General features: G+C 33.8%; 1 protein-coding gene across 5 annotated transcripts in view; it reads left to right on the forward strand.

Moving 5' to 3' along the window:
* Luzp2 (leucine zipper protein 2) overlaps window positions 1-26,440 on the forward strand; it is a 482,138-nt gene that overhangs the window by 399,430 nt on the left and 56,268 nt on the right. For all 5 annotated transcript variants that reach the window (XM_048788510.1, XM_048788508.1, XM_048788507.1 and 2 more), the window contains 2 exons: window positions 1,342-1,416; window positions 8,973-9,137. In XM_048788510.1, the coding sequence (XP_048644467.1) occupies window positions 1,342-1,416; window positions 8,973-9,137 (240 nt within the window). The remainder of the gene's footprint in view (window positions 1-1,341; window positions 1,417-8,972; window positions 9,138-26,440) is intronic.

Below are 26,440 nucleotides of genomic sequence, written 5' to 3' on the forward strand. Positions count from 1 at the left end.
TATATATATATATTAGTTTGTTGAGTGTGTGTGTGAATATATATATATATATTCACACACATACTCAACAAACTAATATTGGTTGGTGTATGAAATGCTTGATTTAATTCTAGTAAGTAATCAGATGAGAGCATTCATAATACAAATTAAAATAAATGTATTCAATTATTCTCTCTTAACTTACACCATAATAAACTAGATTTAGAAAACAAGCTTAAAGGTCAGTTAGGAGAAAGGATAATTTTTAAATTAACCTCTGCAATACTCAAGGTGAAGCACAGTGTCAGGAAGAGTAGAAATATGGGGAATAGTTAAAGATAAATGGATGAGCAAAATAATAATGGAACAAATCAAGGTGGTACAAATGCTATAGGTATGCTGACAATGAAACTTCCAATTTTTAATATTTCTCATTTGGATGTTGTTGTATGGTGTAGAAATGTATTGTCATTTTTAATTTTGAAAAGTCAAGTGCTTTGGCCAAGATCACATGACTAGGAGGAGATGGAGGCAGGATTTGAATATGTATTTTTCAAATCTGAAGCCATTTTCTTTAAAGAACACAGTTTTGGTATTTGAGAATTGCAGACATATGATGGGATACATTTATATATGTTTAAGACTCAAAAAATAAAAAAAAACACAGTGAATACTAGTGCACTGATCTGCTTGGGTTGCCATAACAAAATGACAGATGGGTGAATTAAACAGCACAAATTTATTTTATTACTGCTCTTAACATTAGAAGCCCCAGATAAAGATAGCCATATATTTGGTTTCTGGAGAGGATTCTCCTTGGGTTATTGGTAGTACTATTTTTTCTGTCCTCACATGGTTATTAAATGTGGTGTAGTAGAGAAAAATCTCATGCTTTCCTTAGAAGAACATGTGTCCTCAAAGAATTGGGGATAAACCTTATGAACTCATTTAACCTTAATTATCCTCCATAATACCTCTATAGCCAATAAAAGTATGTAGTCATATTTGGGGTGAGAACTTCAATCAACATAGGAAATTTTCAGGGGGATACAGTTCAGGCCTAAGAAATGGAAACATAATTGATGGATCAAATCACAATATTTCAAAGACTTAAGTTGAAATTTTGGAAACATGCTTTAGTCCAGTGAAACATTTAGTGCATATTCATTCAGAATATTTCACTTTTTGCATACAGATCAAATGACCTTGCAAAATTATGTTTTAAACCTGAATTTGTAAATGAAATTTATAAAGTATTTTTTTTCCTATATTTTATTCATTGGAAATGAATAACAGATACTTAAAATAGGCTGAGAGATTTTAGAATTCACTGAAAAGACTTGCTTTTTTTTTATGTTACAGGCCCAACAGCTTACTGATCTGGAACAAAAATTAGCTGTAGCCAAAAATGAACTAGAGAAAGCAGCTCTTGACAGGGTAAGTTTACATCTATGAGCCATCACACTTTGCTTTTTGAAAAAAAAAATACTATAGTATGCTCATTGCCTTCTTTGATTTATTAATGCTGTTCCAGATGCTCTGCATATAAGACAGTTATAGAATTCATGAATATGTGATAGTCTCTATGGTCTCCATTTTTTTCCTTCTACAATATATTTACTGAAGTTTCAGGCTCTGTGAGTTCATGGCTTCGATTTTTAACTTATTGCTACATTTGTTATGTAACTCCATATATGACCAACTAAGATATTATGCATTAACATAACTCTGGATGAATGAGTTGTGAAGTAAATAGAAATAGTCATTGACATTCAATTGTTATAACTAGTTTTTAAAAAGGTCTTAGAATTTATTTACTGGGGAATATGCACAAGCACATTAAATGCATCAATGTTCATATTAAAAAGTGGGAGTAATTTAATTACTTATTTTTAGTAGAATTAATGTACAAAGTTCATATATTTTCTATAACGATATTTTGAAGGCAAAATATAAACTTAATGAATAAACCAACAATATATTTGTATCAACATTGATTCACATACAACATATAATGTTGAGTGAAAATTTTCAACATTATATGTACAGTATTTAACAATCATTCAAATACATGAACTATATGTTATATATTGTGTATCATAAAATCAGTTTAAAGGACAAGATATACATCAAATTCATAGAAGTAATCGCCTTTGGGAAAAGACTCAATAAAATTTACTAGGGATGCTTGCAAGAAGCACTTTCCAATCTCAAATGTTTTGATTTTGAATAAATGAATGGATAAAGAAAAATAATATTTAATACATACAGATGCATACATGTATGTTTTATATATTACATACATGTGTTATATATGGAGGGGGATGTACATTTGAGGTATGCAACATATGTGTATATTACATTTATGTATATGTTACAATTTTTGTGTCATAAAATTATGTAAAATATTGTATGTAGTGCATATAAATTATATAATTAATGCAATATTATTAAACATTTAATTAGGAATTCTATTCCCTTGATATTTGTTAATTTGTTCTGTAGAGTCAGCAAAATAATTTTTTTAATTTTAAGGAAATATGTTCTGTTTTCAAGAGCGTTCTATTTTGTGATTAATTAGTAGTCATTTTATTGAGAAAATTAAGCAAGCAAAATTAATGCACTTATAAAAAATATATACAATATATTTATTTATACACAGTGTATTACTATAATTTTCCAAAGAAAGGAATGTGCCTCCTAATAACAAACTGGCTAGAAAATAGAAAGAAAATGGAATATTTAAATCTGGTTTTACCTTGAGCTTTGTTGATGTCTTTCATCAGCCACATGTTACTATGCCATGGTTTTGAAGGACCAGGCTAAGATTCCACTTCTCAGGGACTTTATTCATTTCCTCAGTATGGTATGACCAAACAAAGTTGGCTATCACAGCTAAGATAGCCAAATTGTCAAACAGGATATCTAGGCAGTGTCCTATAGAAGGGCTACTAAGAGCATTTGTGAGTGCTGATGATATTCCTTTATAAGGCTTAGAACTCTGGGATCAATTAACATTTGAATGAGTAATTTGTTATCTTAACAACCTAACTTTTTTATTACTGCTGTATTTTAAATTAATTTATCTAAATAATTAATAATTTTAGGGGAGTCTGCTATTCTGTGGAGAAGATAAAATATAATTTATGAAAACTCTAGTTTTGTAAAGTTTGTGTTAGTTCATAGAAAAGAAGTGTACACTCATATAGACTAATCTCTGACCATATCCAACTCATGCTACATAACATTACTTTGTAAAAAGGCATTTGAAACTATAGAATCAGTGAAATCAGAAATTCAGAGGCGTCATGTAAACTTAAAGTTCAAGTAGACCAACTTAAAACAAAAATTAAAAAAAAACCTTTGTCATTTCTACCACCGTCTTTATAATACGTTTTAGTCCTAAAAAACATTGAATTCTTATGATCTTGACATTCTGTTAGTTTTTATCATATCTGGATATTGGATCAAACTGATATTACATTTTTTTTCTGATTTGATTTCACAGAAGCTTTTCAGTTAGTCATAAATTAATAGCATTAAAATGTTTTTTCTTGTGCTAGGTATTATGGGAAATAGAAAATATTTGATATCTGATTTTGACTCCCACATTTCTCATAATTTCCTGATCATGAACAATTAGTAAATAATTATATACTGAGTCATAAGACAATAGAATCACAGAAAATGTAAGTATACTTGGGTCACTTACAATGATATAGTCACAAAACCCTTTACTGGTACATTATAATTGGGCCTGTGTCATTAAACCCAGGGTTAAGGTAGAGTTGCTTCTTCATCTTTAGGTATGTTTTTTTCCTTCTTCCCAATTTCATTCTCTTACATATGCATTTATGTACCCAGCCCATACCATGCCACAGTCTGGATTTAAGATGGGAGTTTGCATGTTGTATTGCTTAAATAATGATTCCCAGAATCTTTCTCCCTATCTTCAAACTAAAACTTTTTTTTTTTTCTGAATTACCATGTTCAAATCCCTCAAACTCTTTAAATTTCTCTGGGATCAATAATACAAAGTACTTTATAAAGGTGATGGGAGATTTTTATGTATTAGAAAAGTAAAGTGCTTTGAACAATACCTATCACATGCAAAACAGTCATTATTATTATTAATGAATGAGCTCACAGAGCTTGTCTCTCTGTTAAAACAATTTCCCCCTTAACCATTAGGATTGAGTCACTCCTTTTATAGTGAACTATAAAAGTGTTTCATATTAGATGTTGAGTTCAACAAACCTCATGTAAGGTATGTATGAGGCACATAAACAGCAGTCATAAAGTCAAATAGAAATGTTGCTTATTTCAAAATGGATAAAAAACAGTTTAATGAAATTGCTCTTCACCTCTCTCCATCATCTTTATATGAGACTTTTTATATTATTCAGGTGCCTATCTCCTAAGAATGGTATATCTTGGCTTTAATTAAATACCTCAAAAATATTATGAAAACATTTTCAAACTCCAACTTGGTCCTCCTGACATATATAGTAAAAAAAAAAAAAAGTCTCAGTTTACTATTCTAATATAAGCAGCAATAACCTCAAAATCTAAAAATCAACCTTGAGGTTCCAAACAATCAATTATTTATTTGGCAATATCTTATGAACTATGGTAATCTTTCACAACTGGAATATAAAAATGGCCATAAGGAATACAAATCCCTCAACCTTTCATACCAAAAAAAAGTTTGGATAGCATCCGAGTCTCAGAAAATTTTACCTAGGAAATCATACATTAATACAGATAAGATTTACCTATATTCTCAGGACAAAGTTGTCAAAAGGAGAAATCTTTTTGCAAAAGCATAGTATTTGGCTTATAGCCAAATTACAAGAAATTGTTATTATTTGAATACATAAATGAAGACATGACTTGCCAAATAAATAAACATATTTTCATAGTATTGTCCAAGGGACTTGGGGACTACTAGAGCACAGATCCAAATATTTTGAGTACTTCTGGGATAGTAGAGTTGATTTGTGTCAGAAATAAAGTTGAGTATATATAAGTTTCAACTCTTCATGGTCTTTCTGAAGCCAGCAGCTGATATTACACCCTGATCTTTCTGAGATTGTGTTTTTATGTACAAGAGTTAAGATGAGCATGAATAGTTATAAATTGTCATTACTCTGAGATTAGATATTAGGAGAACCATTATATTTCTAGGATGTATTTCATTGTCCCCAAACAAAATGCATTTTTAGTAGAAAAGCACTAATATATATTCACATGAAATATTACTTTTTAACTTTCTCACCATCATAAGATCACATATAACAGTTATTTCTTATGAACTTTCCATAGGATATAGTACACATATAAGTATTTTTAATATCTGTGATAATAATATAATTGTATTACCAAATGTGCTGGATAAAATAGAAATATTTCATTATTTCCTCATGTTAATAGGGCATTAGCCTCTACATTCTGAAGGATTTTCTTTACTTTTTTTAATTACAAATATTTTTTCAGTTGAAAACTGATGCTGCAGAAAAGCTTCCAACCCTCAAAGATATTTCAAAACTTGATGAACTCATAAACACATATGCAAGAAAATAAATTTAAATGATGTAAAGGCTAAGTAAGACATAATATTAGGAAAGGTAATAGTGGCTTTAAGGAAGACACATTCTTAGAAAGGGTACTCAAGATCTGTTTCCTAAAAGATAAACTGTGAGTTAAGTATGTGAGCATTTTCAGTTAAATGTTCCAAAGTGGACCTTTGGGTAAGGCATCTGCAGCTGGGGATATTTGAGGGGCTATAAACAAAGGATACCAAGACAAGCAGAGGGGTATAGTTAAGAAATTTGTATCATAATAGCATATAGAAAAGTGGTTTGATGCAGTGAGTGCAAAGACAGCACAAACAAGATTGACTTTGGAAGAGAATAGGTTTTAGGATCTAGAGTAAATTACACTATATATGATGTACATCACAGTGCATTAAGGGACATCCTGTCCTAGCGAAATTTCAAAGTGAGCAGTAGCCTACAGCTTTAAGACAGACTTCAGTTAGCAGTATAAATGAAAATGCAATGACTTTTATATGTATTGTAAAATTGTTGGGTCCTGTTCATTGAACCTCATCGAGCCAAATATGAGTAATATCAACAACATGTCCTGTTAAACGTTAAGAGGCACTGATTAGGGGTCATATAGAAAGTGGTCAAATCAGGGCAGCTTGCTCGCAGAAATCCATAATCTTTGGCAAAAAATCCTGCAACACATTCAAGAAATTGTACCAAATTCCAGATGAAAGGTCTGATGCAGGCTTGTGACCCAAGGAAAGAAAACTAGAAGGTAAAACATTAAGAATAGGTTAAAATATGAAGGAAAGCTAGCTTCCCAGAATGATAGAAAAAGGAAGAGGTGGAGAGCACATTTGATAATGTTTACATTGCTAACCTGGGGTTATTCTGGCAAGGTCAAGAGACCTGTGGAAACAGATGAGTGCATCAATATTTAGGCACCCAAATTTAATGTATATGTGCATCCCTTTCAATGTTCCTTTAAAATTTTTGTTTTGCTCAAACAATATTTACTAAAGATCAATGTTTGAATCAGTTGATACTATTCATTAATTTTAGCAACTGAGTTCCATTATTGCTTACCTTTAGAGAGTTGTATGTCAACATATACTTTAAAACTTCCATAGACCAAAGTTTTAAATAAATAGTGCTATGAGAAAACAAAATATGAGTACAGTGAGCACAACAAACATCATTGCTTCCTGCATAGTTAAGCATTCAAATTCAATATTTCAAAGCCATAAAATCTTTGGTTCTTGGTCAAGATATGTCTGATTCAGTCATTTTTTTTCTTTTTCCCTGTCTCTTGTTAGCATGCAAAGGAGAAAATATATTTAAATTGCTCACAGCCATGTACATTATTTAGCTCCTGACATGGCATTCAATGCCATCATCTCCTAGTATGTCCCCAGAGAAGAAAAGGGTCAGTTGGGATTGCAGCAAAAAACAAGTAGATCAGAAAATCTGATTATGACTTCTTTTCCACTTGTTTTTTTTTAATAACTTGTAAATTTTCTTCACTGATGTACAGAAACACTACTTTCAAGTAACTTTTAAGTTTTTTATTTAAGATGTTTTTGAGACCCTGTAGTATCAGGGATTATGCTGAGTTCTGTCAAACATATACAAGAGTGCATATACTTAAAAATCACAATTAGTGAAAAATTTTATGAAGAAAGCAAACAAAATCAGTTGTGGAAAATGATGGGGTGGAGAGAGGCACGAATCTGGGTATTAGAGTAAATATAAAAAGGGATCAATTTGAATAAAACAGTTGAATTCATCATTGCCATCATTCAGCTCAGTCCCTCCCTCCATGCCCAGTTCATACTCCTCCATCCTAGTCCTTAATAAGTTCAAATCTGAAGAATGAAATTCACAGGACAATGGAAACAAGAGTGAAAGGAACAGAATTTATCCGAGTGTAAAAAATACAAACAGAACTCTCCCAGAGGCAAGAGGGTCCCCCAATAGAGGTTGCCCCTTAATAAGTTTTTATTTCATCTGAGACAACTTGACAGAGCACAAGTAATGAAAAGGAAATGCATGCATGTTCTATTTCTACTACATGGCCAGTTGCTTATATTACTGCCACTGCTGTCATGTTGTTTTTAATTTCTTGTCATGGCCTAAAGAGAGTGATTTTTGAATTGCTATTCTATCAGTAAGAACTCTCATCTTAAAATAAATATTAACAAAAAGCAAAATGGCAAGCTTCAGAAAGGATCTACGTCAACTGTCCAGAAGTTGACCAACAGGGCTTTATAGTAAGAAATAGGAAATAGGAGAGGATGCTAGATAAATATATATACCTGGCATGGTATATAACATAAAAGAATGCGCTGAGAGCTTGTCATATCCGGGAACACAGACCTTGTTTCTGCAATGATCTATGTGTGTGCTAAAAGGGTAACTCCACATGCATCAGCTCATCCTTGGGTTTTGGTTCCAGTGACTAATCTCTCTCCTCTCTCTCATAGTCCAAAGGCACCCTCCAGTGCTTCTAAATGGATATACATATGACACCAATTTATCTGGTCATGCCCCAAATTACTCCTTAGTTACTATAAGAATATCCCATTCATTTTTTTCCAAAATATTTATATATCTTCAGTTTAGTAACTGGGGATCTTTCTATTATTTGTGTTCAGATTTTTATTAATCCTGACATTTTAAAACTATTTTTAATAATTGATGGTTTGGATAGATAGGAGTTATAGATGGTCATCTATCTTAATCAGTCTCCCTTCTTTTCAAACCAGAAATCTTCCTGTGTGAAAGCATTGAATCTTCTTTTCTTCCATGTAAAATAGTAATAATAGTGTCATTTATATAGACACTTCAAAGCATAAAACTATTTCTTGTATATGAAAGGATGTGGAATATTTTGATATGTTTATATAAGACACAGGTAATATTAGCCCATCAGATTAATTTGTATTGCCAAAAAAAGTCCAGAAGAAATGAGAGTTCTATCAGAGACATTTTTTTCCACTTATATGGGGAAATAGAACACATTTCAGGTAATCTGAGAAACACGGTGTCCTGCATTGTTAGGGAAGCAATTCTTAATAAAGAGGATTGATGCCAATAGAAAGATGGCATGTATCTAAAAAGGGCATCTAATTTCAGAATGACTTGAGTATATTTCCTTCTTAGGGATCTATCATGATTGAAATCATGACAATTCAAGAGGAAGAATAGAATGCAATCTGAATTTTGGTGTTGAAAATATGTCACTAAACACATTATCTCCTAGAAATAGACTGAACATGAATGAAAGAGAATGTCATAATGGAACCTATAAATTGGGATAATGAACCTATAAGTTGGGATATATGTTTGTGTGGGAAGTAAATGTAGGCTAGAAGAATGGAAGTGGAAAATTTTGACCAAAGCCATATGTAAAAATGCTAATGCCCCTCTCTCTTCTGTTTTTAGGAGTCACAGATGAAAGCAATGAAAGAGACTGTGCAACTCTGTTTGACATCAGTTTTCCGTGATCAACCTCCACCTTTGAGTCTAATCACAACAAATCCAGCTCAGATGTTATTTCCAACTAGGACAATTGCTGCTAAGATTCCAGATGAAAAGACAAAAAGCAAGGTACGTTTTATCAGAGCTTTGAAAAGTAATGTCAAGTACTGGACTGTCTTTATACTACACTCTATATGATCAACAGAGTGAGCCCAAGTAAGATATTCAATTTATTTAAAGTTTAGGAAGTATATGGAAGATCGTAACCAGTTTGTAAAGTCTTTGTAGTCACAAGGAGAGGGCTGGAAGACAGATTTCCTTTAGAGAGCCTATATGTTGGGCAGGACCAAATAATTGTTAAAATTAAAACAATGAAAGCAACAAAAATAATTTTAAATAAGTTAAAAGAAATATCTTGTATTGTATTACAATAAACAACACATATTTGATGCTGTCTTTGGGGGTATACATATCACCCTGACAAAAATATTCTATTATAGGGTAAGTCCACAGCTCTCAACAGTGACTGCACGTGAGAATTTTTTAAAATCCTGATACATAGGGTCTGACCCCAGTCCTATTTTTTTCAGATAGTTTTGAACAGAACACTAGCCATCAGTAATTCTTAACAGTTTCAGGGAATTTTAATGTTCAATCAAGTTTGGGAACAATGGACTTAAGTAATCCTTTCTCTAAACTCCCCCATTGCACTACAGTAGACAGAAAGAGAACATTTCACTGCTGCCCATTTTCATCTTGAGATACCTAGCCTTCTGGGTTTTACATGTGAATAAATCCAGACAGCCTGGAATTCCTGCTGGAAGAGGAGTTTTGTTTCAAGCAATATCTTTGAAAGAGTTGTCTTCCTGATCACGTATCACTTGTTATTAAAGGAGTGCCATTGTTATCAGTCTGACTTCTAATGCAATCCCTGAACCACCCAAGGACCACTGATGCCAATACTGAGTAACGTGTTACACAGGGTGTTTTCTTAATTCTCATTTCTGAGATTGCCTGTGTTTGCATTGAAGGAGATAAATGAAATTTATAGTGTAGGGATAGAGAGATAGAAATAAGTAATGCTTATTTGCTTTATTAGAAGACTTATTTGTCTTCTAATATTGTGTTTTTATATATTACTAGTCAATGTATACCTATACAAATTTACTCTATCTAATCTTATCATGAGGTATTAATATATTATTCTGTAAAATCTTTTAAAAAATAAGTATTTCTATTCCATTCTGTTATCATCTTTCATCTCATCTTATACTGAAGGAACTCTAAAATTTTTTAAGTCAATAGGTTTCTACTTATTTTTTCTGGGCCTTTCTCTAAAAACTCTAGCTTCAAAGAATTTGCTTACTTAACTCAGATAAGAAAACTAGATAATGCTATATTGCATTATGTTTTTCATGAAAAATCCTGGGTAAATCCCTTGCAATTGATCAAATGCATAGTTACCACACAATATCATCCACCCAACAGGAAGCCACACCCTGACTCCTCCTCCTGTTTCAGTCTAAGGCAGGAGGTGAATTTGAGGCTCCTCACACCTAATGACTTGGAAAAATAGCTTTGTAATTCTGAGGGTATATTAATTTGTTTCCATTTAAAATATATTTTCTTAAGCCCAGAATTAAAACTGGGCTACTTATGACCCTCAATGTCTGAAGAATATTACTGATTGTGCCTTTAACCGATTTTCTAGGAATAAATGTTTTTTTCCATCATTGACGTAAATAAATATATATTGTTTCTTTTGGCTTACCATGAAAAACAAAAGTAAGGATTTAAATGAGCCTGGTTTGGAGATTGCTCATTTCTCAAAAAAACAGTAACAGGAAAAATCCAATTATTTAAGATGAAATTCAATAAATCCAAGTTAATGTACTAGAGAATATCTTATATTATAACATTGCATTAAAAGCTTGTCTGGGGTTTATGTTTTCCCATATTCTTTATCTTTTTAGTAGTGACAGAAATTATATTTTATGTATGTATGGGCCTTAATCTCTATACAAGCACTTCACAGGTGATATATTTTAAAATCTTTAATAATAAAATGTGTTGTGGATGTGTATTAAAAAATAGCTCTTCAGTCATGAAATGATTTTTTTTTATCTCTACATACAAAAACTAACTTCTACCTAGGTAAGGCCTCCACTACGGGGCTGCATTTCCACCCTAAAGTCAGGGAAACCTTCAGAGAAGACTAATTTTATTTGTCCCTTTAAGTTGTTTGATAGCCACAACACATCATTACCCTGTGTTTCTGTTTAATCAAGTTTATTGGCTTCTTTTCCAACATTGTGTTTTCTATAGTTGTTATGTCTGCTTCTCTAATTTGAATGAATTTTTTCTTCTCTTCTAACTTAGCCTTATTTTTCTCCTCTGATGGCAGGGTTTACTACCCTCTGTTTGGTCATACCTTGAATGCAGGGATTTCTGCATATACTTTTCCCTTTAAGGAAGATGATTGTGCTTTGTTTATCTATCTGCTTGACATTTTTCAGTGTCCAAAGTCTTTAGAGAATCCATGTGAAATGGCATTTATTGTATGTCCCTCTCCTTACTAGACATTTTCTTTATTTGAAACTTAGAAGAATATAATTTACTGAGTGCTTATTAATCGCTTTGTGTTCAACTATATTGTTTTCTATCTATATACCAAGACTATGTTAATAACTGGGGAAGCAAATTTGAAATGACATGGTTCTGATCTTTTGGTGATTGCAGTCTAATTCTTTATAGAGAAATCAAGAAAAATACAGTCCTGTTCTTAGTAAGAGACCAGTCAATTTTTTTTCATTTTTATTTGTTGTTGGTATTTAGAATTCTATATTCCAAATAGTTTTGATTAAAGATAAATACTAGGTTCCTAATGCACATGAGAGGATGTATTTGTAATTTCTTTGTTAAGATACAGTGTATGTTATGTGGATAATGTTTCTAAAAACTGGTAGATGGAAAGGATTAAATTATGAAATCTGATTTTCATTCTGCATAAAAGGGTCCTAACTAGAGTAGAAACAAACAAATCAGTGACAATTGGTTTCATTAATCCATGCAGCACATGGTTGTGACATGGCTATAAGACAAAAATTAACAATGGGATTCCAGACGTTATTAAGGCATAAAACTGACATGACCTAATGATTAAGAGGGGTATATGGGAGGGATTCAAGATGGTGGGCCAGAAGGAGGCAGCATTCTGTGTAGCTCTGGGACCTGGGTCTCAACTAGTAGGAACACTGCTTGTCTGAGAGTCATAGAGGACCCCTACATAGCTGCTCTCTCACAGAAATCATGGCCTCAGCATTAGAGCAGGACTCCCCAGGCCTGACACCCAGCTCCCAAAGTTCTAGCCCACACAGGGTTCAAGTGCCTTAGCAGGATCACCACATCAGCACCACTGCAGAACTCCCAGACCCCACTCTGTTCCCATGTAGGACATTCATCTGCTACCCACCCACAGGAACTCCAGCTGCCACTCCTGTGTAGAATCCCATCTACCAACATAGGGCTCCCCCAAGTCAACTGTGTTTTACAAACTTGCAGCTACTGTCATAATTCTCCATGCACAGAAGTCTGCCTGCACCTGGGGACATCTCAAAAGCTCTGAAGACAGCCCAAAGCCACAATACTGCATGCCACAGAGCTCATCTTTGAACACAATGCACAACACCACTGCCCGGCTCTCCCTACCTGACAGTCCAGTGCTGGAAGTGGCCCATCTCCATCTTGGGTCGCCTTTCTCACCATCTTTGGTGGGGCAGCTCCCAGATTGGAACTCCAGCTGTCCAGGTACCTGGTTTCCAACTCGCCTCTCTTCCCAGTGGCTGGTAACCTGGCACAGTAACTGCCCAACACAAAACAGCTCTCAGTGGGACAGGTGTGCAGTGCAACCAAGGTACTGCCCATGGAAGCCCAGGTGAGATAGGTCACTTAATTGGGAACTGTTAAGAGAGAGGGAGACTTTCAAAAGTGTGGAAACTAACAGAGAGACCAGAAATTGGGAAATCTTTAGGCAAGATGGGGAAATAGGACTGGGCACTCAAGTCATAAGAGTGGACCCCAAAAGAGACCCTTAAGGTGCAGTCTCCCTGCAGGGACTGGCAGGTGCCACATCTCACTTCCAAGTGTCCTGCACCAGGAAAGGCTTTCCTACCATGGTTACCTCCACCATCCTAAGGGCTGAGATACCAGCTAACAAGAGATGACCCCACCTATTGGGTAAGAAGGGAAGCAGGAAAGATAATGATATCCAACCAAAACAATTAACAATCCTGGTTTCTTCCTTTGAGATTTTTTTTTTCTTTTTCTTCTCCTCCTCTATCCTCCTGACCTCACATCCCCAACATATGTGAAACCAAGTACTTTGCATAAATTAGGATTTTTGAGGACTGGGACACCTGAATAATATATAATAATTGTGTTGTATATGCCCTTTCTTTTTCTTTTTACTCAAATTTTTACTATTTTAACATCCTTTATTTTTTGGAATACATATGTGTGTTTGTTTTATGTATCTACTGTCTTCCCATGTAGTTGTCTACCCCAAATTACTTCCTGTCCCTGCCACTAACCCTCTCCATGAGATTTCTCTTTCACACTTCCTAAGATATACAAACTCTATATCCTCATATCCTGCCTCCACAGCATATAATCCTATGCTTCACCCCCATTTCATTGTCCACCTTCAGAAACTGTAAACCCTTTTACAAACTTGCTGGTTATATTATAGATAAAAATCAAATTTGAATTCAACATTTCTGTACATTGTGACCAAACTGTAAATGTTTAATAGCAATGAATTGTTTATAGGTGGTATATTGTTTATATTGGGATCTGTTAATATTGTTCTTCCCCACAAAGGAGAGGTATTAGAACCCTACAGGATTACTATAGGCCTACAGGGTAAAAACAATAACACGTCAGACCTGCCGAGCTAGAAGTGAAGACACATGAGCAACATAAAAAGACAAGGGAAGAAAGTGCCCTAACCAAATCAATATACCACATATTGGAATTCATGGCCAGCACAGCAGAAGAAATGACAGAGAAGGAGTTCAGGATGTACATAATTGAAATGTTCAGTGAATTAAAGGATGATATAGCACAGCAAATACATGCAGCAAAAGATTATTTCAACAAAGAGCTTATAAAAAAATAGGAAGCAAAAGATTATTTCAATAGGGAGACAGAGGTTCTAAAACAAACAAACAAACAAACAACAAAAACCCAGAAATCCTTGAAATTAAAGAAATAATAAACAAAATTAAAAACACAATTGAAAGCATTACCAACAGATTAGAATACTTGGAAGACAGGACCTCAGACAATGAAGACAAAATATATAATCTTTAAAAAAATGTAGATCACATAGTGAAAATGTTAAGAAATCATGAGAGGAACATTCAAGAAATATAGGAGAGCATAAAAATACCACATTTAAGGGTTATTAGAATAGAGGAAGGCATAGTGTTTTAATCCAAAGGATTAAAAAGCCTATTCAATGAAATGATACCAGAAAATTTCCAAACATGAAGAATTAATTGGAAAACCAAATTCAAGAAGCTTACAGGATGCCAATGTACAAATTTACCACAGATCCACACCAAGTCACATTAAAATGAAAATGCCCAAAATACAGAATAAGGAGAGAATATTAAAAGCCACAATAGAAAGGAATCAGATTACATATAGATGGAAACCAACTTGGATAATTACAGATTTTCCAATCCAGACCCTGAAAGCTAGAAGATCCTGGAACTACATATATCAAGGTCTGAAAGAAAATGGATGCCAACCAATCAGCTTCTATCCAACCTCAGACAATGAAGACAAAATATATAATCTTGAAAAAATTAAGCTTTAGATTTGATGATGAAATAAAAACTTTCAATGATAAACAAAAGTTAGAAGAATTTATAGCTAAAAAACCAGCACTACAAAATGTCCTTGGTAAAATACCCATTGAAGGAAAAATGGAAAACAACAATGAAAATCAGCATGGGGAGGTATTACACTAAAGGAAAAAATAATCAAAGGAGAAACCAAGTCAAGTTAAATAACAAAAATAAACAAAAATGTCTGGGAATAAAAATCATATCTCAATAATAACCCTTAATGTTAATGGCCTAAACTAACCAATTGAAAGACATAGGCTAACAGATTGGATTAATAAAAAAGAAGCAACAATATGTTGCCTCCAACAGACTCACCTAGGAAAAGACATACAGGGACTGAAGTAAAAGGTTGGGGAAAATCATACCACTCACATGGACTGTGGAAATAAACAGGGGTTTCCATTCTCATATCATATAAAGTAGACTTCAAGCCAAAGTTAATTAAAAGGAATAAAAAAGGACACTTTATGCCATTCAAGGGAACCATATACCAAGAACATATAACACTAATAAATATATATATATATATATATATACCCTCCTTATATCAGAGAAAATATTCGGCATTTTTTTGTGGGGAGGGATTGGCTAACTTCACTTAGCATTATCTTCTCCATTGCTGTCCATTTACCTGCAAATGTCATGATTTTTTTTTCTCTTTTATTGCAGAGTAAAATTCCATTGTATATATATGCTACATTTTTTTATCCATTCATCCACTGAAGGGCATCAAGGTTGGCTCCACAGTTTAGTTACTGTGAATTGTGCTGCTATAAACACTGATGTTGCTGTGTCCCTGTAGTATACTGTTTTTAAGTCCTTTGGGTATAGTCCAAGGAGAGGGAAGGCTGGGTCAAATGGTGGTTCCATTTCCAGGTTTCCAAGGAATCTCCATACTGCTTTCCATATTGGCTGCACCAATTTGTAGTCCCACCAGCAATGTATGAGTGTACCTTTTTCCCCACATCCTCCTCAACATTTATTGTTGTTTGTCTTCATAATAGCTGCCGTTCTGACTGGAGTGAGATGGTATCTTAGAGTAGTTTTTATTTGAATTTCTCTAATTGCTAGAATGATGAACATTTTTTTTTCATATGGGAAGGGGAAAATGGGAGGAATAGATGAATTGTAGATAGGGAAGAGGGGTGGCAGGGGAAGGGGCAGGGGATTAACAAGGATGGTGGAATATGATGGTCATCATTATCCATTACATACATGAAGACATGAATTGGTGTGAACACAGTTTTTATAGAAACAGAGGTATGAAAAATTGTTCTATATGTGTAAGAAGAAGTGTGATGCATTTTGCTGTCATGTATTTAAAAAATAAAACCAATAATAAAAAATAAAATAAATAAATTTATATATATATATAAATATGATATATATATATATATATAAATTTGATATATATATATATCAAACATTGAAGCATCTATGTTTGTCAAACAAATTCTTTTCAAGCTCAAGAGTCAAACTGACCACAGCACAATAATCTTGAGTAACTTTAACACACCCTTTTCACCAATGGATAGATCTTCCACACAAAAGTTGAAGTTGACCCAAAAAACTTTAGAATTCAAAAATACAATCAATAAATTAGACTTAACTAACATATATAGAATATTTCACCCTTCAACAAGTGAATACACAGCATATCGATCCTTACCTAAAATAGACCATATAATATGTTACAAAAACTCTTAGCAAATACAAAAAAGTAGAGATACTACCCTGCATTTTATCAGATCATAATGGAATGAAATTAGAAATCAATGACAAAATAAAAAAAAAATAAAAATTACTCCAACACCTAGAGACTAAAGAATATGCTAATGAATGAACAATGGGTCGCAAAAGACATCAAAAAGGAGATTTAAAAATTCTGAAAGGTAAATGAGAACATAGGCACAAGATATCTAAATCTCTGGGACACTATGAAAGCAGTAATAAGAGGAAAGTTCATTACATGGAGTTCATTCCTTAAAAGAAGAAAAAGTCAACAAATAAATTACCTAACATTACATCTCAAAGCCCTAGAAAGAGAAGAACAAATCAACACCAAAAGCATTAGAAGACAGAAAAATAATTAAAATTAGAGCTGAAATCAATGAAATAAAAACAAAGAAACAATTGAAAATTTGACAAAACAAAAAGTTAGTTCTTTGAAAAAATAAATAAAATTGACAGACTTTTAGCTACTTTCAGAGAAGAAGAGAAAAAAACTCAGATTACTAACATACATAATGAAAAGAGAAATATTACAACAGACACTGCAGAAATACAGAAGATAATTAGAAATTATTTTGAAAGCTTGTACTCCAATAAAAAAAAAATTGAAGGCATTAACAAATTTCTTAAGTCATGTGATTTGCCCAAATTGAATTAGGGTGATATACACAATTTAAACAAACCAATATCAGGCAATGAAATGGAAGGCACCATCAGAAGACAACCAACAAAGAAACAAGACCTTTAAAGAAGAACTAATACCAATACTCTTCAAATTATTTCAGGAAATAGAGAAAGAGGGAGCAATTCCAAACTGATTCTATGATGCCAATATCACCCTGATTCCAAAACCGGGCAAAGACACATTAAAGAAAGAAAACTTCAGACCAATATCTCAAACAAACATAGATGCAAAAATTCTCAATAAAATCCTGGCACATAGAACACAAAAACATATCAAAAAGATAGTGCACCACAATAAAGTGGGGTTCATCCCAGGGATGCAAGTTTGGTTTAACATACAGAAATCAAAAAATGTAATTCATCACATCAATAGACTTAAAGATCAGAACCATATAATTAACTAAATAGATGCAGAAAAAGCATTCAACAAAGTAGAGCACACTTTCATGTTCAAAACTCTAGAAAAACTAGGGATAACAGGAACTTATTGCAACATCCTAAAGGCTATCTGTGCAAAGCCCCAGGCCAACATCATTCTAAATGGAGAAAAATTGAAAACATTCCCTCTAAAAACTGGAACAAGACAGGGATACCCTCTTTCAGCACTTCTACTTCACATAGTTCTTGAAACACTGGCTAGAACAATTAGACAGACATAAAAAATTAAAGGGATACAGTTAGGAAAAGAAATCAAATTAGCACTATTTGCTGATAATATGATTATATACCTAGAAGACTCAAAGCAAAGTAGTAGGGTATAAAATCAACACCCACAAATCAAAGGTATTCCTGTATATCAGTAACAAATCCTCTGAAAGGGAAATGAGAAAAACTACCCCATTTACAATAGCCTCAGAAAAATAAAATACTTGATAATTGACTTAAAGAAAGAGATGAAAGACTACAGAACCCTAAAGAAAGAAATCAAAGAAGATCTTAGAAGATGGAAAGATCTACCTTGCTATACAGTGAAAACTACAGAACCTAAAGAAAGAAATCAAAGAAGACCTTAGAAGATGGAAAGATCTAACTTGCTCTTAGATAGGCAGAATTAATATTATCAAAATGACCATACTACCAAAGCACTATACAATTTATTGTGGTTCCGATCAAAACCCCAATGGCATTCTTCATAGGAATATAAAAAACAGTCATGAAATTCATCTGGAAAAATAAGAGACCAGAATAGGTAAAGCATCCTTAGCATGAAGAGTGAAGCAGGTGGCATCACTATATCAGACTTAAACTATACTACAGAGCAATAGTGATAAAAACAGCATGTTATTGGTACCAAAACAGACTGGTAGACCAATGGTATAGAATAGAGAACACAGAGATGAACCCACAAAATTACAATTATCATATTTTAGACAAAGTCCCTAAAAGCATCCATTGGAGAAAATATAGCCTCTTCCACAAATTATGTTGGGAAAATTGAAATCCATATGCAACCAATGAAATTACTTTCTCTCACCATTCACAAAACTGAACTCAAAGTGGATCAAGGACCTAGGAATTAAACCAAAGACCATAGAAGAAAAAGTAGGCCCTGATCTCCATCATGTTGGATTAGGTCCCAACTTCCTTAGCAAGACTCCTATAGCACAAGAATTAAAATCAAGAATCAATAAATGGGATGTATTCAAACTAAAAAGTTTTTTTCTCAGCAAAAGAAACAATCTGTGAGGTTAATAGAGAACCTACATCTTGAGAAGAAATTTTTACCCCTCACACATTAGATAGAACACTAATCTCTAGAGCATATAAAGAACTCAAAAAGCTAAATACCAAAAAACAAATAGCCCAATCAATAAATGGGCCAAAAAATAAACATACAGCTCTCAGAAGATGATGTACAATCAACAAATATATGAAAAAAGTATTCATCATCTCTAGCAATTAGAGAAATGCAAATCAAAACTACTCTAAGATTTTATCTCACTCTAGTCAGCATGGCAGCTATTAAAAATATAAACAGCAAGAAGTGTTGGTGAGGATGTGGCAAAAATGGCTCACTAATACATTCCTAGTGGGACTGCAAATTGGTGCAGCCAATCAGGAAATCAGTATGGGGATACCTTGGAAAAATAGGAATGGAATCACCGTTTTACCCGGCTATCCATCTCCTAGGTTTATATCCAAAGGACTTAAAAACAGCATACTATAGAGACACAGCCACATCAATGTTTATAGCAGCACAATTCACAATAGCTAATATTATAACTTTTGGATTTATATAGTGGAAATACTATATAAGGGTGTGTATTTTGTTCCATCTCATTTTTTGTGACATCTCATTATTAGACTGAAATTCTAGTATTTATCACATAGAATTTAACATATAGTAAAAATCAGTATCCTATAAAATAGAGAACTAGTGGACAGCATGTTCCTTTGTGTGCAAAATATTTAAGATCTGTCTACTGGACATCATGATCAATATAAAAACATCAATATCAACATATTCAGATTTTTTTCTTCTAATCTTTACATGGCAGAGCTAGATGCATAAATATGCATCTAGATGCACACAGAAAAAGCAAAATAATTATTAAACAAAAAAGTTTATTTAATTAACCACATTTTAAAGAATAATTAATCCTTACATATCAACAATAATACTTGAACTGATTATATATGATATTAAATGTGATTCCATCTAATTCAGAAAATAGATGAATGTAGGAGAAAAACCAGAAGGCTATTACCAAGAATTCTATCATTTTTAGATGAAAGTATATGAATTAGTGCCACAGTAATATATTTGATATTTACAGTTGTAAATTGAAATCTAAAATGTAAATTGAAAACTCCAATAAAAATTAAAAACTGCAATATATATAAGTGAAGATTAAAACTAAAATTAGAATATAATTATAGAATTTAATAATGCAATATATTAGGCTGAATAAGTAAAAATTTCCTTTTTCCTATTTTCTAATTTTGATAATTTGTTCAAATTATTTAATATTTCTGAAAAAAAACTCATTTATCTAACTCTTAAATGAAGAAAATAATAGTGCAGCCTCAGACAATTTTTGTAGAAATCAAATATGAAAATTCATATATAACATCAGCATAGGTGGCATTGCAGGACACTGAGAGCAGTCCATAAATATATGAAATATTATGATATTCAAAATGCAAATAACACCATGAAAACAATGTAAAAAAAGTTTTAAATGGAATATTTAATTATAAATAAAACTATATTGCTTACTTCATTTTGGTTTTCATGTATGAGTATACATCTATTCAAAAATACAACTTTAATATTTTATCACAAAACAATGCACAATTTTTACAATGCATTTAATGCAAGGCATCATTATAGTGATTGCCATAAAGAAAGAAAAAGGTGAAAGAAAGCAGGAATGAGAAGTGATTCACATAAATAATACAATTTATAAAAGTGTAATTGTGCTATGAAAATCCATATATCACCATGTTCCAGGATACTACTATTTTCTCTCTGACTTGATCCTTCTTTCTATGCAACTCACTACCTTGGGCTCTGCTGAATTTTCCATTGTTGTAGGTTACCTGCTGTATCTACTTAATTGAACAAAGATGATTTTTAAATTTTTAAAAAATCTTTTAAAAAGTACTAAAGTTATTCTAGGGTAGAACAGAACTGAGATTATAGACATCAAAGTAAAAATAACATTCTTATTGGCAAAATGTTGGTTTATATTTCCTTCTTTTCTGAATAAGAAGAAGGAAGGGAGGGAGGAAGAGGTGGGTAGGAGGATGAGGTGGAGGGAGAAGAAGAAGAGGAAGAAGAAAAAGGAAAAGAAAAACCTAATGCAAAGTAATTAATAATAACTCTCAACAGTGCACCTGAAATCATCATGGACCAAAATTCTCAATTGACTGCACTTTCTTATTATTGGGTACTTCAGAAATGTTCATATTGGGTTTCAATCCTTCCATTTCTGACACAGCCCAGCAGAAGTACAGGAAAATTTGGGATTATTCAAAGATGTTACTATTCAAATTTGCAGCCAAGACAGAGATCCTTATTCTAGGAACAATAAAGGATTCTAAGTGTTGTAAATATGCTCTTTCCTCCTGATTTTCCTACTTGGAGAAGAGATTTCTCAACTAGCTCTCAAATGATCAGTTTCAGAAAGTTATTTCTTCCTACTTGCTGTCTGTCATTAGCTAACCATTTAGTTATCCCCAACATCTACAGTCAATTGGCATTTTTTCCATTCTACAAACATATATTTTATATCATTTATGTCCAGACTCAATGGGAGGATAAAAATGAAGACATGACTCTAAAACATCTTTTTAACATATGATATTTCACATAAGAAATTTTATTTGGATTCCATTTTGCCATACAAGTCTTAATGCTTTTTAATTACTCAGCAGATTGGACCTTATTCTGTCACTGTATGTTACATGTTGCTATAATAGCATATGTATATGCACATGAATATTTCAAAACATACTATAAATCATAAAATGTAAATTTAGAGTAGTAAATATAAATACTAAATCTGACAGGATTCTATGATATTTAAAAAACAGTTTTAGAAGTGTGTACCCAGAAATGGTTTAAAACTTAATCCTCATAAGCTTTCATTTATTCATTATTTTTGGTACATATATAATGAGAAAGTTAGTTATGGAACTTAAGTACTTAGGTAGCTCTACAAATGTTAATATAGAGACATTTCAAAGACTATTTGCTATCAACTAGCAGATGTAATTCATTTAATCCTTCTACAATTAAAATAAATTGGAACAATACATCCTTTGTGAAAATATTATCTTATGCAAATCCAGAAGTTATATTTATATTCAGGGAAAACCTTATTACTATGTATCATCTCTATCATGAGAGAATGTTTACCAGCTTCCGTTTTATTTTCATGTTCTGTTTAGAATCTATTATACCTTCTTAAATAATAATGACATACATACTATCCGTCCTATAGCAAAAGCAACACTTAGTAATTTTTAGGGTTTTTTAGATAAGTTTCTACATGTAACTGGAGACCAAACATCACCTCAACTGAATGTGTATAAGGGGAATTTTGACTTTGACATGAAGTTCTTGTCAAACTGTTTGCTTTCTGTAGAGGAACTAAATATATTTAATCCTAAAAACTACATGTCCAACATATCTAATTTCCTTGAAAATTTGCTAAAGAAAAAGGACATCTAAAAGTAATTTAATCAACTTATTATGGCCATTTTATATTGTCAGTATATTCTCCTTAAAGTATCTACTCATTCTTTTATTTTTATGTTTGGAAACCACTGGGAATCTCCCAAAAGTTTTTAAACAATGGAAACCAGACCAAATTACAGTTTTAAGAAGATAATTTCAGCAGTTTTAATAGAGGAGAGGATAACCATGACAAGATATTAAAAGCAGACAAAATTATTAGAAAAATTAAATATTCCCGGTGAGAGAAAGTTGAGTGATGGGGATGAAGGAGAAGGGTGGACTTAAGAAATTCAAAGACATAAAAATCGGATGAGCCTGTGAGGAAGTAGAAATGAGGAAACCATGTGATTATTTTAAAGAAGCTTTCTGGGAGAGGAAGGGAGTGGAAAAATGCAATGTGGGCTTCTGTGTTGCATGAACGTGATTGTGTGCCTTGTTAGTAATGGAGAGAGAGATGAAAATATTTTGAAGACACCAATCACATATTGAGTTAGACATGGAAGAAGAGGTGTGGCAACTTCCAAGACAGGAGATAAGTTGACAAGATAGAGAGAGGCATGGATCAAATTTTCTGCAGATGAGAAGGGAGTTCTTAATCTGTGATATCGAATCACCTAATGCTTAGCTACTAAAATTAGGGCTTTAATGACTCTGGAGAAGTCTTTGGTGATACTACACAAATGCCTGAAAAACTATAATTGCACACACTAACACCAATTTCTAAATCCTCTCTATAGTACTCCTGTGAGTATCCTGCTTTATTTTCCAATCATATGGGGAAATTATCAAAGAATACATTTTCTAAATTACCTCAGGAGAGACTGTTTGGAAATATGAGGTGCAATGAAATGGAGTAGTGATTCAAACAAAAATTACCAAGATAAAAGCCAAAATGATAACAAAATAAAAACTAAAATTTATAATAAATTCCAAAAGAAATATATGCATGTGTATTCAAGCAAATTTAATTTGAAAATAAAATACACTATGAGAAGAAGTCTCCTAGAATTTACCTGCGACTCATATAGTAATATTCTCTCTTTAGAGATAGGCTCAGCTTCTATTTTTTTTTTACTTGAATAACATAATGATACATGTAGAGAAAAAGAAAAAAAAATTTTGGGGTTGTAGGCTTATGCTGATTTCTGATAGGTTCTGAAAGACATTGGGAATCTAAATTAGATAAGTAACTGATTATGACATTTTCTCCCTTTAATTCTACTGACCTGGAGTACTTTGTCAGAATCTGTGCCTAAATATCAGCTAATCAGTGCCAAGATTCTTGTGTGAGAACACAATTTGGAATTCAGCAAACCAAGTGAAAATCCTGATTTTTGCCTATTAGTCAATGCAAGTAAGACCTAAATAATTATACTACAGATTTTGATTATTACTTTGCAAAGCAGAGCTAACAATACAATGTTTCTAATAAATGAAAATGTGGATGTGTTCAGTCTATAACATGATACCACATATGTAGAATGTCCAGTGTTTAAGAGTATGGACTTTAAAAGGCTAACTGACTGGGTTTGAATCTGTCTTCTCACACTCCATTCAATGATGTAATATAGTAGAGATGACTTTTTGAACTATTTCTCACCATTAATATGGAAATAATAGTGCTCTTTTCTTCAAAGGACTGTGTTGAGATAAATTGAATATTACTAGTTTCAAACTTACTTGGTTTAATAAAATAAGGTTGTGTGACCATCTTTGGGGATACATTCATCAAAAACAATAAGCAAATATATGAACATATATATCGACAATAAGCAAATATATGAACATTCTTCAAAAGTATTTATACAGTAATATTTCCAAAAGCAATAGGAAATATAAGATCTTTGTATTTTCCAAAAGTAATTATATTCTTAGTGCTAGAACTTATGAAAGATCAGAGAATTATTTATAATTTCATCTAACTTCACTGTACTGTGTCTTGACTGGAAAGTTACATGCATCATAGAAGATTAGAAAAATTGATCTTGTTTTTCATCAGTATATGGAATGTGTTGATATACAGGCTATCATGAAATCATAAACAGGATGTTGGATTTCCCTTCAGTGCTTGTAATAAATGTTCATATGACATATATGAACATTTATGTTCATGGCAGTCTTTCACATTTTCTTTATGAAAGCAAGAACAATTTCTGAGTGTCTATAACTGAGTGTATAGAAATTATTACCTAAATTATACACTAAGAGAAAAACTATCTCTTTTTGAAGGATACTGTATTGCTTTTTTTTTGAAGTGTAAGCATATATGCTTATGATTTTCAGTTTTCTGCTGATTATGCTTCTTGTATGATAAGAGATAAGAACTCAAATAGGAACGGGAAGATGGCGGCGAAGGGAGTGCATTACCCCCGTGTACCGCGTCACTGTGTGGGAGCATGACGAGTTAGAAAGGCTAAAAGCTATCTTGTTAGGAATTTCCAGCAAAGTTGGGGTGCTCCAAAACCTAGAGGAAGGATTTCCATCACACGAGGATCAGCTATGGGGGCTCAAACGCGAGAGATTTGTCCGCACGGAGGGTCACGCTGCTTATTAAGCAAATCGCCCCGCAGCTAGAGTCTGCGGCGCGCGCTGGGAAAAGAGGAGATAGCAACGCAAAGATACAGCGCTGCAGTTTCCGCGGGCTTCTGCCAGCTGTGCAATCACCTTACTAAGTGCTGAATTCTGGGTTTGAGATGGGGGAAGGAAGCAGTCCAATTCGGTTCTCCACACCGGGCAGACCACAGAGGAAGCCAGCGGCCACCATTTGGAGAGCTGACGTCACCATCCCAGTTTTCGACTGATCCCAGCTCATTCAGCAATAGAACAGGTAATTTCAGGCTGCCATTCGCCTGCGGCTCGCAGACAACTTACTCAGGCTCAGTGCTAATTAACCCGCGGAAACTGCTTCTTGGAGCCTGCTCCTATCAGAACATACACCGAGCACGGAGCGGCCGAATTCTGGCTCCCAGAACTGTTCTGGCCCAGGGCTAAAGAATCCGCGGAAACTGCTTCTCGGTCCGGGTCCTGCTGAATACTGTGGAGGTAAATACCAACCGAGCCTTCATAGGCAGTGGCAACAGGACTGAGACGGGGCTTGTGAGGGCCGGTCAGGACTCACCCGTTGCTTTGGTCACCCGGCAAAGGGAACGAAATGCTGCCATTCTCATGGGATACCAACATGGCAGAGATCTGATGTCATCAGAAAGCGGTGGAGGAGAGAACTTCATCAATACCAGCAGCGACAGAAACAGTCGGTCTCCTGGTAAAGAAAGTGAGTCACAAACACCCGAGTGTCTCTCACTTTATCATCAAGCCAGAGGGGCAGAGCAGAGCCGCCGCCTGCGCCTGCAAGGTAGGCAGACCTGCAACCGACCGGCAGATCAAGGCCCGGTGGCCTGCCTGCATGGTACACACGTCACCCCAATTGGAGTCGGGGCAGAGCAGAGCTTTCGCCCGCGCCCGAGACAGGCCCAGTGGCCCGCCGGCGCGGTAGTCACGTCACCCCAATTGAGGTAGGGGCAGAGCAGAGCCGCCGCCTGCGCCTGCAAGGTAGGCAGACCTGCGACCGACCAGCAGAACAGGCCCAGGGGGCCACGGGCGTGGTAGACACGTCACACCAATTGGAGGAGGGGCAGAGCAGAGCCGCCGCCCGCGCCTGCAAGGTAGGCATAACGCCGCCCAACCCTGCAAGGGAGACTTTTCAACTATACAAGAGCAATATAAATTTATAGGGGGAAAAAATTTTTCAAAAAACACAACAGTTTCACCAAGCAGAAAGAAACGCAAGCAGTATGAAAAGACAAGGAAAGAAAGGACCACAAGCAATGCAGGTCAACTCAACTTTAGAAGAGGTAACAGCTGCAGCAGATGGAATGTCAGATAAAGAATTCAGGATATACATGCTTCAGATGATCTGGAGT

Source organism: Marmota marmota, unplaced genomic scaffold, assembly GCF_001458135.2.
Source record: "Marmota marmota marmota unplaced genomic scaffold, marMar, whole genome shotgun sequence".
NCBI lineage: Eukaryota > Metazoa > Chordata > Mammalia > Rodentia > Sciuridae > Marmota > Marmota marmota.